General features: G+C 35.5%; 1 protein-coding gene across 2 annotated transcripts in view; it reads right to left on the minus strand.

The window, feature by feature from the left end:
- The window catches only part of NUP62CL (nucleoporin 62 C-terminal like), a 100,165-nt gene that overhangs the window by 34,119 nt on the left and 51,524 nt on the right, over window positions 1-14,522 (minus strand). For both annotated transcript variants that reach the window (XM_058658478.1, XM_058658477.1), the window contains exons 4-8: window positions 11,948-12,101; window positions 3,175-3,325; window positions 2,881-2,930; window positions 2,653-2,787; window positions 123-234 (exon numbers count right to left, since the gene is read on the minus strand). In XM_058658478.1, coding sequence (XP_058514461.1) covers window positions 123-234; window positions 2,653-2,787; window positions 2,881-2,930; window positions 3,175-3,325; window positions 11,948-12,101 — 602 coding nt within the window. The remainder of the gene's footprint in view (window positions 1-122; window positions 235-2,652; window positions 2,788-2,880; window positions 2,931-3,174; window positions 3,326-11,947; window positions 12,102-14,522) is intronic.

Genomic DNA, 14,522 nt, shown 5'->3' on the forward strand with positions numbered 1-14,522 from the left:
TCTCTAGAGGCACAGTCTGGAGCACCACAGGGTACAGGACGAGGCAAAGAACTAAGAGAACCAGAGAATGGCATTTTCATATTAAATCCTGGTTGTCTAAATACACAAAGTAGTAAACATACCGGGTCAGTAGTGTTATCAGGAATTTCAAATGCGTTCAGGTGGTTAATGATGTCCTCGAGATCTTTGGACATTTGTTTCAGCTGAACATCTATATTCTGTGCTAATCTGTAACTGAAAAGATAGGTAAAATTGATTAACAAGAAGTCTCTTCACTCTTTATACACGCACACACACATATTCACACATACACACATTGCTATTGTCATTACGTACAAAGCTAATACTGCCAACTGAATTTGTTCTAATTTCTCTACTTTCTTGGAAGGTCTCAGTTATCATCAACAGTACATTTTCATGGATGCAACATTCATGCTATTGATAATATCATTAATATCGTATTCTAAAAAGACCCCAAAGATGAAGGTTTTGTCCATTTTGCTATTTTTACTGTCACCTACTTACTCTCTGGAGAGCTCTACAGTAAAGTAATTCTTTTTAGGTTGGACACTTAGCAAAGTTATTCAGTGTCTGGTACTATCCAATAAACAATGAAATGTCTTCTATGTTCTTAAATACATAGATTTTCAGTCAATATACAATATCAAGCAACAAAAGATATTTGAGAAGTGAGCTTTACGATAATCAAAGGCAGATATCTCAGATTCCAGATTCCATAAATCAATTAGTTGTCTAAGGTCTTAAGATTTTCACCTGCCCTGTTAACACACACCCATGTGTGCACATGCACACAATCAATGAATATATTTATGAAAATTAAAATTGGTCAAGAGCATTTTTCAACCTTAATGTCTACAAAGATGAAAAGAGTCAATCAATTTATAGCTACCCTTTGTTCATGGTTGCCTAGATTGCTGCAGACTCTAGTGAAGATTTTATCACAATATAAATCTGACTACAAAAGAGCAATTGATGTTCCACAGACTTCTTTTAAATTATAATTAGGGAGATAAGTGGTATGGAGGGAAATGACTTCATTTAATAGAAGTATACACAGAAAATTCAAGTTTTGTTTGGGATTTCAAAAGCTTGGTAAATATATGTTTTGGCTATTCAAATTTGTCTCTTGGAATGGTTGCAAATGAAGATGCAATTCTGTATGGTTTGAAATAGATCATATGAGGCATGTAATATCAAGAATTGCTATTTTGCAATGTTCCCTTAAACAAGATTGAATTTACTTTTAAGCTCTAGTCTTGCATACGCTGATGACCTCTAAACCCTGCTCAGATAAACAAAGCATGATGTTTTAATATTGTAGAAACAACACGGTCAAAAATTGAACTAAGATGTATTTTTCCATAGCTGCTTTATACTATGCAGCTATGCATAAGCAGTTTTTAAAAGCTTCCATGATGCAAGTCAGCAGGTAAAAGTAAAAGCTGCAGCCTTCAAATAGATTACAGAATTCACCTAGTCTCACCCTGGGAGAGGTTATCAAGTAGTTATAGATTCTAGCAAGTTTTGAGAATGATTATTTTTGCTTAGGTTATAGGTTCTTTACATAATTACAGTGCAGAATACTTAGCTGTTTGTGTAAGTCTTTCTTAGGAAATCTGAAATTTCAAAAATTATCCAAGTTCTGCCAGATTAAGGTTCCATTGTAGAGCTGAAATCTGAGTTACACTGCCAGATTTTTTTTTATCATGCTGTCATTTTTATTATGTTTTTCTGAGAATCCTTGGAATTAAAGTTTTGGTTACAAAAAATGAAGTACAATTAGGATCACCTAGCTAAAAATGTCATTCTATATATTGCAAAATGATAAAATGCATAGGAAGCAATGCAAAGAACAAAAAAATCCACAGAAGCAGAAATACTAAAGTAGAAACGGAACTAGAACTATAGAGATTAGCTGTACTTACCATACCTAATGTTCCTACAAAAAGAGTAAATTGCAAGCCTTTTAAAAATAAGCTTAGTGTTAACTCACTAATGAACCACTGATAAAAAGAGTAGTCTCAATCCAGATTGTGTAATGCATTCATACAAACTCTAGCACTTTATAAATTGACTTAATTATCAGATCTCAGTTTCGGAGGAAAAAAGTTACTATGGGAATACTGGCACAATATCAACAGAAGGTAAATGCAGAATATTACACACAAATAAAATATAAATAGCTGAAGACACTGACAAAAATTTCTATTTTGACAGTTATACAATATGGCCATAGATACACAAATTAACTTTAATATAACAAATGATTTATTATTAAACAAATGTATCAATATTAAATTTAGAAGATTTGACATAAATAGATCACAAACATCCAGTAATAAATATAAAGACAAACTGGACAAGTATAAAGATTTATAGTGAATATGTATAAGTTTCATAAATATGTAAAATGCCAAGAAACAAAATTTCCAGTCATTTTCTTCATTTTAAAGCATCTAGAAAACAATAAACAGAAAGCAAACAAATCAGTAAAGTTAACTGTAAGAACTTCTTTTTTTCTATCAATTTTTATTCTGTGCCTTATAATTAAACTCTCCATCCTCCCTGTTTGGAATGCTTTCATATTACATAAGTCCTGCCCCATTCCTTGATTTTTATTCAGTGACTTACATCCTCTCATGCTCCTCCTGTGTATGCTGAAGAGAAACAGATCCCTGTTGCTTCTCCACAGCTTTCTCCAAAGGAGTCAACACATCTTCCAGTTCCTCCTGCTCTGACAGGATAATGTTCAGTTTTTCTTCCAACCTGAGTAAAACATGTCAATAGAAGGGCTAATCAAACTGATCAAAAAGGTGATTAGTGTATATTCTTTCAGTCTGGGAAAATCTAAGGTCCTACCTTTTCTGAGCCAGTTTCACTTTTTGCACCTCTTCATGCAAGGCAATAATCTACAAACCAAAATAAAAATATAAAGTCAGAGTGAAATGTATTTAATAATTTTAACACAATATTAATTTTCTCAAATACATTCCAAATATGAAAGCTTTCCCAATTCAGGGCATTAAGAATCTAAGGAAAGTATCCTAATGTTTCTCATTAATGCTAGCATAGAACGTTACCTACAAAAATAACCAGGCATATTCTCTTGCAAGCATATGAAAATGTAGGTAGATTAATGGAATATGTTCCTACCTTCTCAGTATTCTCAACCAAGATGTGGTCCCAAGCATTGACTAGCATGGCTTGAAAAAGAAACTGTTTATCTTGTTCCTCTAGATCAAGGCTCCACTGGTTCACCAGACCTCCCAGGTGTCCATATGTCATCACAGGAGTCGTTATCGAACTAAAAAGTAAAATGATGCAGTAGACTCATATAGTCATACTATTAAAAGTATGGCCATATTTTTTAACGAACAACATCAAGAGGATTCTGAGGAGAAAATGGCATGTGAAGAGTTTCTCATATTTGCTGCCCAACAAAATTATCTTTACTGGTAAAAATGACAGAAACAAAACCGTCATTCAAATCTCGAGTGATTATCTTAAGGGAATATAGCAAATAAGGATTTATCAATAGAATGTTAAAGCTCTAAGAGCTGGAGACTGTTCCACAGTCTGCTCCCTCTCTATCACCAATCCCAGCTGAGTAAGGTTGGAAGAAGTTTCCTTGTAGGTAGATAGGGTCAATGAGATAGAACTTTTTCTTCCTCCACTTTTTGGTCAAAGTAATACATTCCTCCATTACCTGTATAGTTGTGACAGAGTGGGTCTCCCCAACAGGGTGGAACCATGTGAAACTCCCAATTCCATGGCCAAGTGGTATTAAAAAGGTTGAGTAGCTAGCTGATCTTTGATCCCATAGTCAGTGGACCCAAGCCATTTTCTAATTCTGAGATGGGAAACTGTTGGTAGGGCTCACTGAGAAGGTAATCATCACAATTTCAGCCCTAGCAGAAGCAGGCAGTACTCCAATTTTCCCAGCAGGGTACTGTCTATAGGCTCTAGGCTGAATCTTAATCTCCACCAAGCAGCAATAAAACTCAAGTTAATGATGCAGAGTGAAGCCGACTTAGTCTCCAGTAGGCTTCTCTCCTTGCCTCTGGTGTCAATAGTAAATAGCGCAGGATTGAACATCTATGCCCATCTGTCTGTCGTTAAGACTGAACAAGGTAATGGAATTTGGGGTTAGCAAGGACTCAACTTCCCATTAGCCCCAGGGTCAGCAAGGTTCTGTGGGATGGCTTGACTTCTTTACCCACGGATACAACCAAGGCAGGATAAAGAAAGGCTAAGTAAGTACTCTCTTTTCTCCACAAGTCTTGTGTAAGCACAACCCAGCAGAGTGCTAAGCCTTCATACCAAAACATCATTAATGAGGCTGAATGACATGGTTTGAGATAGAGTAGTTCATGCCCCATTTCTCCTTGCATGAGTGGCATACAATAGGAAACTGGTTTTGCCTCTACCAGCAGCAACTAAGAAATATGCATCAGGTCTCCATTGTCCCTTGGTTTAGGGTTGCAGGGGCAAGGTGAACACTGAGCTTTCATCTCAAATTAGAAGCAGTGATACAGTGCTTGTACCTCCATGAGGAATTAGTCAGTGGGACTAAGGCAATGGCTAAACGACCATATCACCCATATGCGTTGAGGCAGTGTGTGTCACTTTTATTCATCTACTGGGGTGATGAAGACAAAATATAGTGGCAATATGAACACACACACACACACACATACCTTGCAATACATCTCAGAAAGTGAACTGACTGAGGGGAAAAATGTAAATAGAAATCAAATTATCCTAACATAATAGACAAAATATCTTAGACACAATAAAATACTAACCATCACACAAATAACCAGAAACATCACAAGTCAGAAGAGCAAAGATAATCAAGGGATGCTAACATTGACAAGTACCAGATGTTGGAATTATCCAAAAAGAATTTTAAATCAATCATCATAAAGACAAGCGTTTTTGAATTCTTTCAAACAAATGAAAAAGTACTAAAATTTCAAGAAAGAAATGGAAGTCCTGCAAAACTACCAACTATTAAATATAAAACTTAAAAACAAAATAACTGAAATAACAAGCTTATTGGAAGGATTTAATATTAGAGAAGAGTTGTCAGAAGATAAAAACCAGTGAACCTGAGGACCACAAAGAGAACATAGGCAGAAACAAATAAAAAATTATCTCAATAATCTGGAAGACAATAATAAAAATGTAAAATATGATTTCCAGAAAGAGAAAAGAGAAGGGAACCAAAAAAATACCCAAAAAAGTTTAAACAAAGTATCCCCGTCCATCATTGTGGTATAGTTGGTAAAGTCACCTCTGCAATGTTAGCATCCCATATAGGTGCTATGTTATGTCCCATGTGCTGGCTACTGAACTTCCTATCCAGCTACTCTGAAAATTGCCTTGGAAAAGGAGTGGAAGATGCCTTAAATCTTTGGGGCCCTGCCACTCAGGTGACAGACCTAGAAGTTGTTTCTGGCTCCTGGCTTTGGCTTGGTAGAATTTTGGCCATCATGGCCATCTTGGTAGTAAACCAACACTGGAAGATTGTCTCTCTCTCTCTCTTTGTAGCTGTTTTCAAAATAAATAAATAAATAAATAAATAAATCTTTAAAAGTCCCCATATTTGGCAAAAGATATCAACCAACAGATTCAAAAAACTGAACAAACTCCAAGTAACTCAAACAAACCCATGCTAAGGTACATAATAATTAAACTTCTGGAAACATTAAAGAAAAAAATATTGACAGCACCAGAGAAGCAAAATGCATTACTTAAAAGTGAGCATCAATATGAATTACAGCATATTTCTCATCTAAAAGCATGAAGGCTATATGAAATAAACACATTTTGCAAGCACTGGAAGGACAAAAGTATTGACAATGACTTCTATTTCTAGAGAAAACGTCATTTGTAAATAAGGAGGAAATAAAGATATTCTCACACAAAGTCTAATCAAAATCATTAACTGCGAAAAAACCTACCCTGAAAGGTTAGCTAAATAGAAAGGAAACAAAAAAAGAAGGCTTAGAACATCATCTAAAGGAAAGAATAACATCAAACAGGTTAAATGCAGGGCTAAATATACTATTCTAGTAAGTTTCTTAAATCATATTTGATGGTTGAAATGTAACAAAAATTACATTTCAATGTTATATTATGCTCAATGTACATAGAGGAAAAATTTAAGATGGTTATACTTCAAAAGGCAAGAAGGTTGAAGGGAATTAAGTGAAAATAAGGTCTCCAGGCTTTACCCAAAGTATAAACTGTTAATACAACTAGATTGTTTTAACTTATACATACATATTGCAACACCTAGAACAAAAGTTTGTAAGACAAAATAAAAATATATTAGAAAGCACTAGTCAGAACACAATGAAACTCTAATACAATATTCAAACAGCCAATAGGAAGGTTTTAAAAAAGAGAGAAACACAGTAAAAATTAGAGATAACAAATAGAAACACTAAAATGGCAGACTTAAATTCTAACGTGTCTGTAATTATCACACAAACAAATGCGATAAATATGTCAATTAAAAGAAACAATTGGCAGAGTGGTTAAAAATCAATTCAACAATACACTGTTCATGCAAAGTTCAGTTCTAACATACAGGTAGGTTGAAAGAAAAAGGATGGAAAAATATGTATATCCTGCAGGATTCATTTTCTACAGGAAATGACAATATAAATATCAGAAAACTAGACTGTAAGGCAAAAAATTATTACTGCCAGAAACAGACATTACATAATGACAAACTAAGGCATCAGGAAGGCTAGCAATCCTAAATGTTTAGCAACAAAATAGTAAGAGGCTTGGGGCATGCATGTGGCCTGGTAGTTCAGATAGTTAAGATGCCCACAAGAGTACCAGCGTTCAATGCTGAGCTCCAGCTCCTGATTCCAGCTCCTGATTCCAGCTCCCTACTAATGTGAACCCTAGGGAAGTAGTGATGATGGCTGAAAAGAATCGGAGTTCTGTCATGAAAGTGATCTGGATTGAGTTCCTGCTTTCCTGCTTCCACCTGGCCCATCTGCAAGTATTCCTGGCACCTGAGGAGTGAATCAATAGATAAGATATCTCTCTCTGTCTCTTATAATCAATCAATAAACAAAGAATTGCGTTAAAACACACACAGAGCCTTAAAAATAGGGAAGAGGGGCTGGAAGGGTGGTATAAAAATTTAACCCTCTACCTGCAGTGTAGGCATTCCATATGGGCACTGGTTCATGTACCAGCCACTCCACTTCCCATTCAACCTTTCAGCTCCCTGAGTATGGCCTGGGAAAGCAGTGGAGGATGGCCTAAAGCCTGGAGTCCCTGTACCCAACATGGGAGACCCAGAAGAAGGTCCCGGATCCAGCTTTAGACTGGCCCAGCTCTGGCTGTCACAACCATCTGGGAAGTGAACCAGTGGATGGAAGAGATCTCTCTCTCTCTCCCCCACCCCTTCCCCCTTTCTGTAACTTTGGCTTTCAAGTAAAATAAATATTAAAAAATATATGAAACAAAAAGTGATACAGCTAAAGGAAGAAATAGACAATACATAGACAATCCATAGTTATAGATGTGAGTGCTGAGAAGCCATTGAAATAAACTACTAGGCAGAAAAAGCCAAGAAGAATATAGAATTTGAAATCTTATTGAAGTAACAGAATCTACATGATAGAAAACATCGCACCCATTAACAAAAACAAAATTAAACAAAACCACAAAAGCAGTTTTTAAGTGTCCATGGCAGATCATATCCTCAGTTACAAAGCAAACCTAGACAAACATAAAAGAACTCAAATAAAAAAAATAGGATAGACTGAGAAATACAAGGAAAGCTTAGAACCAGACAGGAAACGGTCAGCATGGATCCACATATACCTTACTAGGTAGGACACAAAGATTAGTTACTCCTCACTAGGGTATTGAAAATAACCCTAGTGAAGATACCCTGCACACCCCTCCTAAAACTGTTCTGCACCTCAACTGTTGACATATGCCTTGTTAGATTTATAAGCCAGTTTAGACTATCCTAAAATTTGCCAAGTGCAGCAAAATTATGCTTCAACACTATAAACTGCTAATTACTAAAATGAAAATAAACACGAGACAGCTGAAGAGTACCCTATAACCATTTTAAGGTGTATAGCAGCCGGTTCTGTGTATAAACAAAAATTGAAGGGTCAATGAAGTAGTCACAGGATGTGGTTAAGAACTTGCAATTTTTAACATATTGATTACTCAATACCATGTCAATTAATCCCATAATGTTGTAAATTGTTGTTGATGTTGTGTTGGGGCTTTCAATTGATCGGGATGATACTCTGCCAGCTCTACCTTCAGACCAGAGATGGTCTCCCCAAGAAACCATTGAATTTATCTGGACAATAAGATGCTGGACTCTATGCTTGGTATATGTTTGCAAAGAAAGAATCTTGACTGAATTTGAAATGTAATACTGCAACAAGGTGGAGGAATCCACCATGGGGGGGCGGGGGGGCACGGGGAGAGGTTGGGGGAAGCCCAGAGCCTATGAAACTGTGTCACATAATGCAATGTAATTAATAATAAAAAAAACCCTTCAAATCATATAGAACATGCTCTCTGACCATAATGGAGCCAAACTAGACATTAATATGGAAAGGAAAAAAATCTCAAAAGATTTGGAAACTAAACAACATACTTCTTAATAACACATGGGTCAAACAGGAATGTTTACAAAAGAAAAAAAATAAACAGCCAGAACAAGTTTACTCAAGGAGTCAACTTTAGAGGGGCTGGCTACTAATATGAACACAGGATGAATGTGTAGAATGTGGCAGAGAGTCACAAAAGAAATTTTAAGTATACAGAACAGAATGAAATCACAACAAAACAAGACATATGGAATACAGCTAAGGTAGAGCTAAGAGATATTTATAGCATTGAACGTTTCTATTGTACACCAGAAAAGTTCTCAAATCAATAGTCTAAATTTACACCTCAAACTAGAAATAAAATAAACTCAATACAACCAGAAAGATGTAAGAAAGTAGGTATAAATAAGAATCAGAAATGTGAAAGCAACACCAGAAGAGAATAATCAATGTAACACAAGTTAAGTTCTTCAGAAAATGATCAATAAAATTTATCAAAGGAAACCACAAACTACCAATACCATAAATGAAACTGGAATACGCTTACAGCTATTAAAAATGCCATAAGGAATAATAAGAACAACATTACAATCATAAATTCTACAATTTAGAAGAAATGGGCCAATTTCTTGAAAAAGCTAACACTGCTGAAATTCATTCAAGAGGAACTAGACAACATGAACAGTCTAAGAACAATTTAAAAAATTACTTGTATTTTAAAATGTCCTATAGGGCCTGGCACGATGGCTCCGTGGCTAAATCCTCACCTCACATAAGCTGGGATCCCATATGGGTGCCAGTTCATGCCCCGGTTCCTCCATTTCCCATCCCTCCCTGCCTATGGCTTGGGAAAGCAGCAGAGGTCGGCCCAAGGCCTTGGAACCCTGCACTTGCATGGGAAACCTGGAAGAGGTTCCTGACTCCTGGCTTGAGATCCGCTCAGGTTCAACCACTGTGGCCACTTGGGTAGTGAACCACTGGACAGAAGATCTTTTTGTATCTCCTTCCCTCTGTAAAGTCTGCTTTCCAATAAAAATAAATAAATCTCTTTTTTTTAATGTCCTGTAAAATATCTAGAACTATCTAGGACCAGAAAGTTTCACTGGAGAATTCTGCCAACATTTAATGAATCAACGCAAATTTTATATAATGTTTTTTATAAAATAAGGAAATCAAATCTTTGCAAGATCATTTTATAAAGCCAGTGTTATTCTGATGTTAAAACCATGAACAGGAAAAAATATCACAGAAAATAATAGCAAACCAAATAATATATTTTAAAAATTATACAACATGGTCAAATGGAATTTAATTTGCATATGCCAAGAGTGAATGAACACCAAAAAAAATCAATCAGGGAAAAAAAATCTAGAAAGATTGCAGCAACTGAGATGGAAAAATCATGAGAGACAAATATGTCCAACTGATTTTTGACAAAGGTGCAAAAGCAATTCACAGGTGGAAGATAGCCTTTAATCAAATGATGTTGGAAGAGTTGAACATCCATAGGGAGAAAAAAGGCCTCAATCTAAATTTCACACCATTTATTTAAAACTCAAAATGGATCAGCAGTTTGAATGTAAAATGTTAAACTATAAGACAGAAAAAAACTAGGAGAAAACCTTTGGGAAATGGGGTTAGGTAAAGAGTTCTTCATACTGAAACAAAAGACAAAAAGCCATTAAAGGAAAAACTGGTAGAGTGTGTGTCATCAACTAAAAGCTTTTGTTCAGAAAAAAAAGTTAAGAGGATGAAAATTTAAGCTCCAGAGTTAGAGAATATATTTATAAACTACATATCTAGCAAAAGACTGGTATCTAGTATATACACTAAGCAACTGAACAGTTAAAAAAAAGTTTGAACATATGAATATAACTTCACCAAAGAGGATATAATGATGGAGCATAAATACATGAAAAGATGTTAAATATCAATAGTTATCAGGGAAATACAAATTAAAAACCATAATAAAATATCAGGTCACATCTATCATGAGATCTAAAATAAAAAAAAATGTGATGACAGCAAATCTAAGTGAGAACATGGACAGTCTGGGTCACTCATGTTTTGCAGGTGAGCATGTAAGATGTCAAAGCCACTACGGGAGAAACAACTTGGCAATTCTTTTAAAGTATGCAGATGCAACTATGATGTCACCCCTATGAGATTAATGTTCTCTCTCTCTCTCTCTCTCTGTCTCTCTCTCTCACACACACACACACTATACACAAATGTTCACACCAATTTCATTTAAAAGAGCCCCAAAATTGGGAACAACCTTAGGTGTCCACCAACATATGAATGATTAAACAAACAGTACATCCAAAATATTATGGAATATTACTCAGAAATTAAAAAGAGAGAACTACTGATGCATGAAACAACGTAGGTGGAACTCATGGAATTACACTGAACGAAAAAAACCAATCCAATACCCAAGGGTTATTTATACATAATCCCATCCATACAATATTCTCTCATATGAAGATTATAGAAATGAAGAACACAAGTGGTGTTCAGAGTCTGGGAATGGTGGGAAGGTATTGAGTGTGGCAGTAAAACAGCAAGTGAAGTACTTACGGCAATTTAATTATACTGTATCTTGAGTGTATCAAGGTCAATATCCTAGTATTGCAAGATTTCATCTTTGAAGGAAATGATATAATGCACACACAGGATGTTTTGTATTATTTCTTAAAAGCACACTGAATCTATAACAATACTGAAGAATTTTAATTTTAAAAGAAACACATATTAGGTAAGAGCATAATACAGTCTGTAATAATGCTGAATACTATTGAAAAACACAGGAGACAATGAGAAGGGGAGAAGGAGGAAGGAGAAAAGAAAGGAAAGGGGGGAGCACTACACCTACAAAACTGTAAAACAGAAAATAGCAATTTAAAAAAACACTGGAAAGAGAAAAGAAGTAACAATGAAGGTTCTAGAGTTTCCCTGGTTTCCCCATTATCAACTGTATGTTTACAAACAAACTATAAAATTTAGATGTGATTTTTATGTACTGTAGTCTTCCCATCTACAAATAGGAACAAAAAAATCACCTATTTCATAGGCTTATCATGAGGATTACACAATATGATGTTTGTAAAGCACTGCCATCTTGCCAAACATACAGTGATTTCATAATAAATTAGGCAAAGATGTACTGTTATTCAAATTTGAAGCTACAGAGATCTTTCTCTGCTCCTTCAAGTTAGTCATTTATCTGACTTTCAAAAATAGATTACGCCTTGCTTGTGACAAACAGAATGAAACATGAAATTTCAGATTAAAAAAAAAAAAAGCAGGCTTACTTAACAGTCGAAGTGAAAGGTACAGAACGAACACTGCCTGGGTCAGCATTAATCCAAGCTGCTGCCAGTGGTTTTACACTCAGGGCAAAACCACTGCTAACTGTAGTGGTGGTAGTGGTGGTGACAGTAGTGGTGGTTGTTGTTGCTGTTGTAGCTGGAAAACAAAATGTGTAATGCTAATAAGAAAGGAGAAACTTGTGCTTTAAGCCTTGATAATTCATGTTGATAAATACTAATGGATCCTTTAAAAATATGACTTTGAACTCGAAGTTGTGGATTTGAACCTAAAACTATTTCCATATGAAGTGACACATGGCTGGCCTGGTATTTGGACTAACCTTCCTGTTGAACTAAAACATCCTAAAATTACCTAACTAGTCTTGTAACTATTAGAGAAATACAACCAATCCTGAAAGCTCTCCTGTAAAGAAAACTCCAGATCCAAATGACCTCCTTGCTAAGTTTCATTTAACATTCAAGAAAAAATTGCAATTTGCACAAAATCTCTATACATCTGTGTCTCTGTATACTTACACGACTGTATTTCTGCAATTCAGTCTAAGAAGTGAAACTACCGGATCAAAGGGTCAGCATGTTCTAAATTTTAATGTATCATGCCAAACTGCCCTACCAAAAGAATTCTTCTAATTTACACTCATTTCACAGGGGAGAGTACCTGTTTCTCTGTAGCAGTTAATCATGGGTATAGTTCACAAACCTAATAGGCAAAATCTTTATCTATAATCCAGATGCCTTCTTCTACATGCTTTTTATCTTGCACCCCTACTAAAATGTCTTGCCCTCTATATCTAAAATCCTAAGTATCCTGCATGGCTTCACTCAAATTCTTTGTTCTGAACTCCTATTGCACGTTTGATTTTTACAACACACAAAGAAACTAAAGAATAAAGCACCGGAAAAATTGAGGCTGGTGGGAAATGGAAATGTTTTCTTTTTCATTCCTAGTAGTTTCAAATGTTCTTACACTTAAATGCTGCTTCTGTTACAAGAATTTTTTTGAAAAGTCATATGGTCACAGTTGTTTGTTTCGTTTATGTTAGCCTTGCTTTCCCAATTACCAATATTTTCAGGTTAATGGCTGTAGTAGTTAAATACATAAATCATGGTACCACCTGTCATATGCATTAACTATTTAAGAAAACTGGCCAAATCCTATTCTTGCTGAGGGAAAAGGATTAGATATTCCTCTTTATTCCGGTAACTCTATGCTTTGCTTGTAGCTCACAGTTGATTGGGCTAGGAATGTGCATGTGAAGTACAGAAAGCCGTTACACATGTTATTAACCTGTGCAAAGTTTAAGGACAAAAAGCTCTACATAAAACAAGGATAAAGTGAATCAGAATCTCATTTACATCTTCAGAAATTTAGCAGTATGGTAGGAATCTAGTTCTAGGTAGACATATAGATATACTTCCAAAACATGGAAAGAAACAGACTCCAGGAAGAAATCAGGAAATATTTCCCAAAATGTAAGAAAATACATTTGATTAACTCATTCAAACTGAATAATTACTGCATTCCATAAAGAATGTTTTTTTAAAAAGCTTCCTATAAATTAGCATGATTTATGATAAACTAATCTGTATTTCATCACATGGACAGATGCCTTAGAAGAAGCAGCATATTCTTTTTAAAAAAAATATTTATTTTATTTTCATTGGAAAGTCAGATATACAGAGAAGAGAGACAGAGAGGAATATCTTCCATCTGATGATTCACTCCTCAAGTGGCTGCAACAGCTGGAGCTACGCTGATCCAAAGCTAGGAGCCAGGAGCTTCTTCTGGGTCTCCCATGCAGGTACAGAGTCCCAAGACTTTGGGCCATCTTCAACTGCTTTCCCAGGCCATAAGCAGGGAGCTGAATGGGAAGCCAGGCTGCTGGGATTACAGCCTGCGTCCATATGGGATCCCGGCATGTGCAAGGTGAGGAGTTTAGCTGCTAGGCTACCGTGCCAGGCCCAAGATAGCATATTCTAGGGATTCTGTGTATGTATATATCCATAGCATACAACACACACATATATATCGCAAGAAACATAAATAACAACTTCGAAGTTTTTTATATATATATAAAGCAACTGAAACTGTCATTAGTGAAAAAACAGCAAAATAAACAAAAACTACCCGAGGATGTTGAGCTTTGAGAAAGTAACATCTGTCAACTTAAAAATACTGTAAAGTTGAGTATTATAAAAAAAAGAGATTACTTTTTAAACATTTTTATATATTTATTTTCCTTTATCTTTTATGCTATTTTTCAGTCATAAATTAGCTCTGGTATATTCAAAAAACAATATTTCAGTTAATGTCAAAAAAGAGCGGTGAGTTTGAGAATGAAGGTTGTAGCACAGCCTCATTTTGCAGTTTATACCTTTTGTCTAAACTAGTTAATATGGTCAATTCTACATCATCTGTGTGGTAAAAGGGAAGTACAGCTTTATAAGGAATAACCAAACACAGCCTGGCACTGTAGCCTAGTGGCTAAAGTCCTTGTCTTGCACGCACCGGGTTCCCATATGGGTGCCAGTTCCAATCCTAGCAGCCCCACTTCCC

Source organism: Ochotona princeps, chromosome X (assembly GCF_030435755.1).
Source record: "Ochotona princeps isolate mOchPri1 chromosome X, mOchPri1.hap1, whole genome shotgun sequence".
In the NCBI taxonomy this organism is placed as follows: Eukaryota; Metazoa; Chordata; class Mammalia; order Lagomorpha; family Ochotonidae; genus Ochotona; species Ochotona princeps.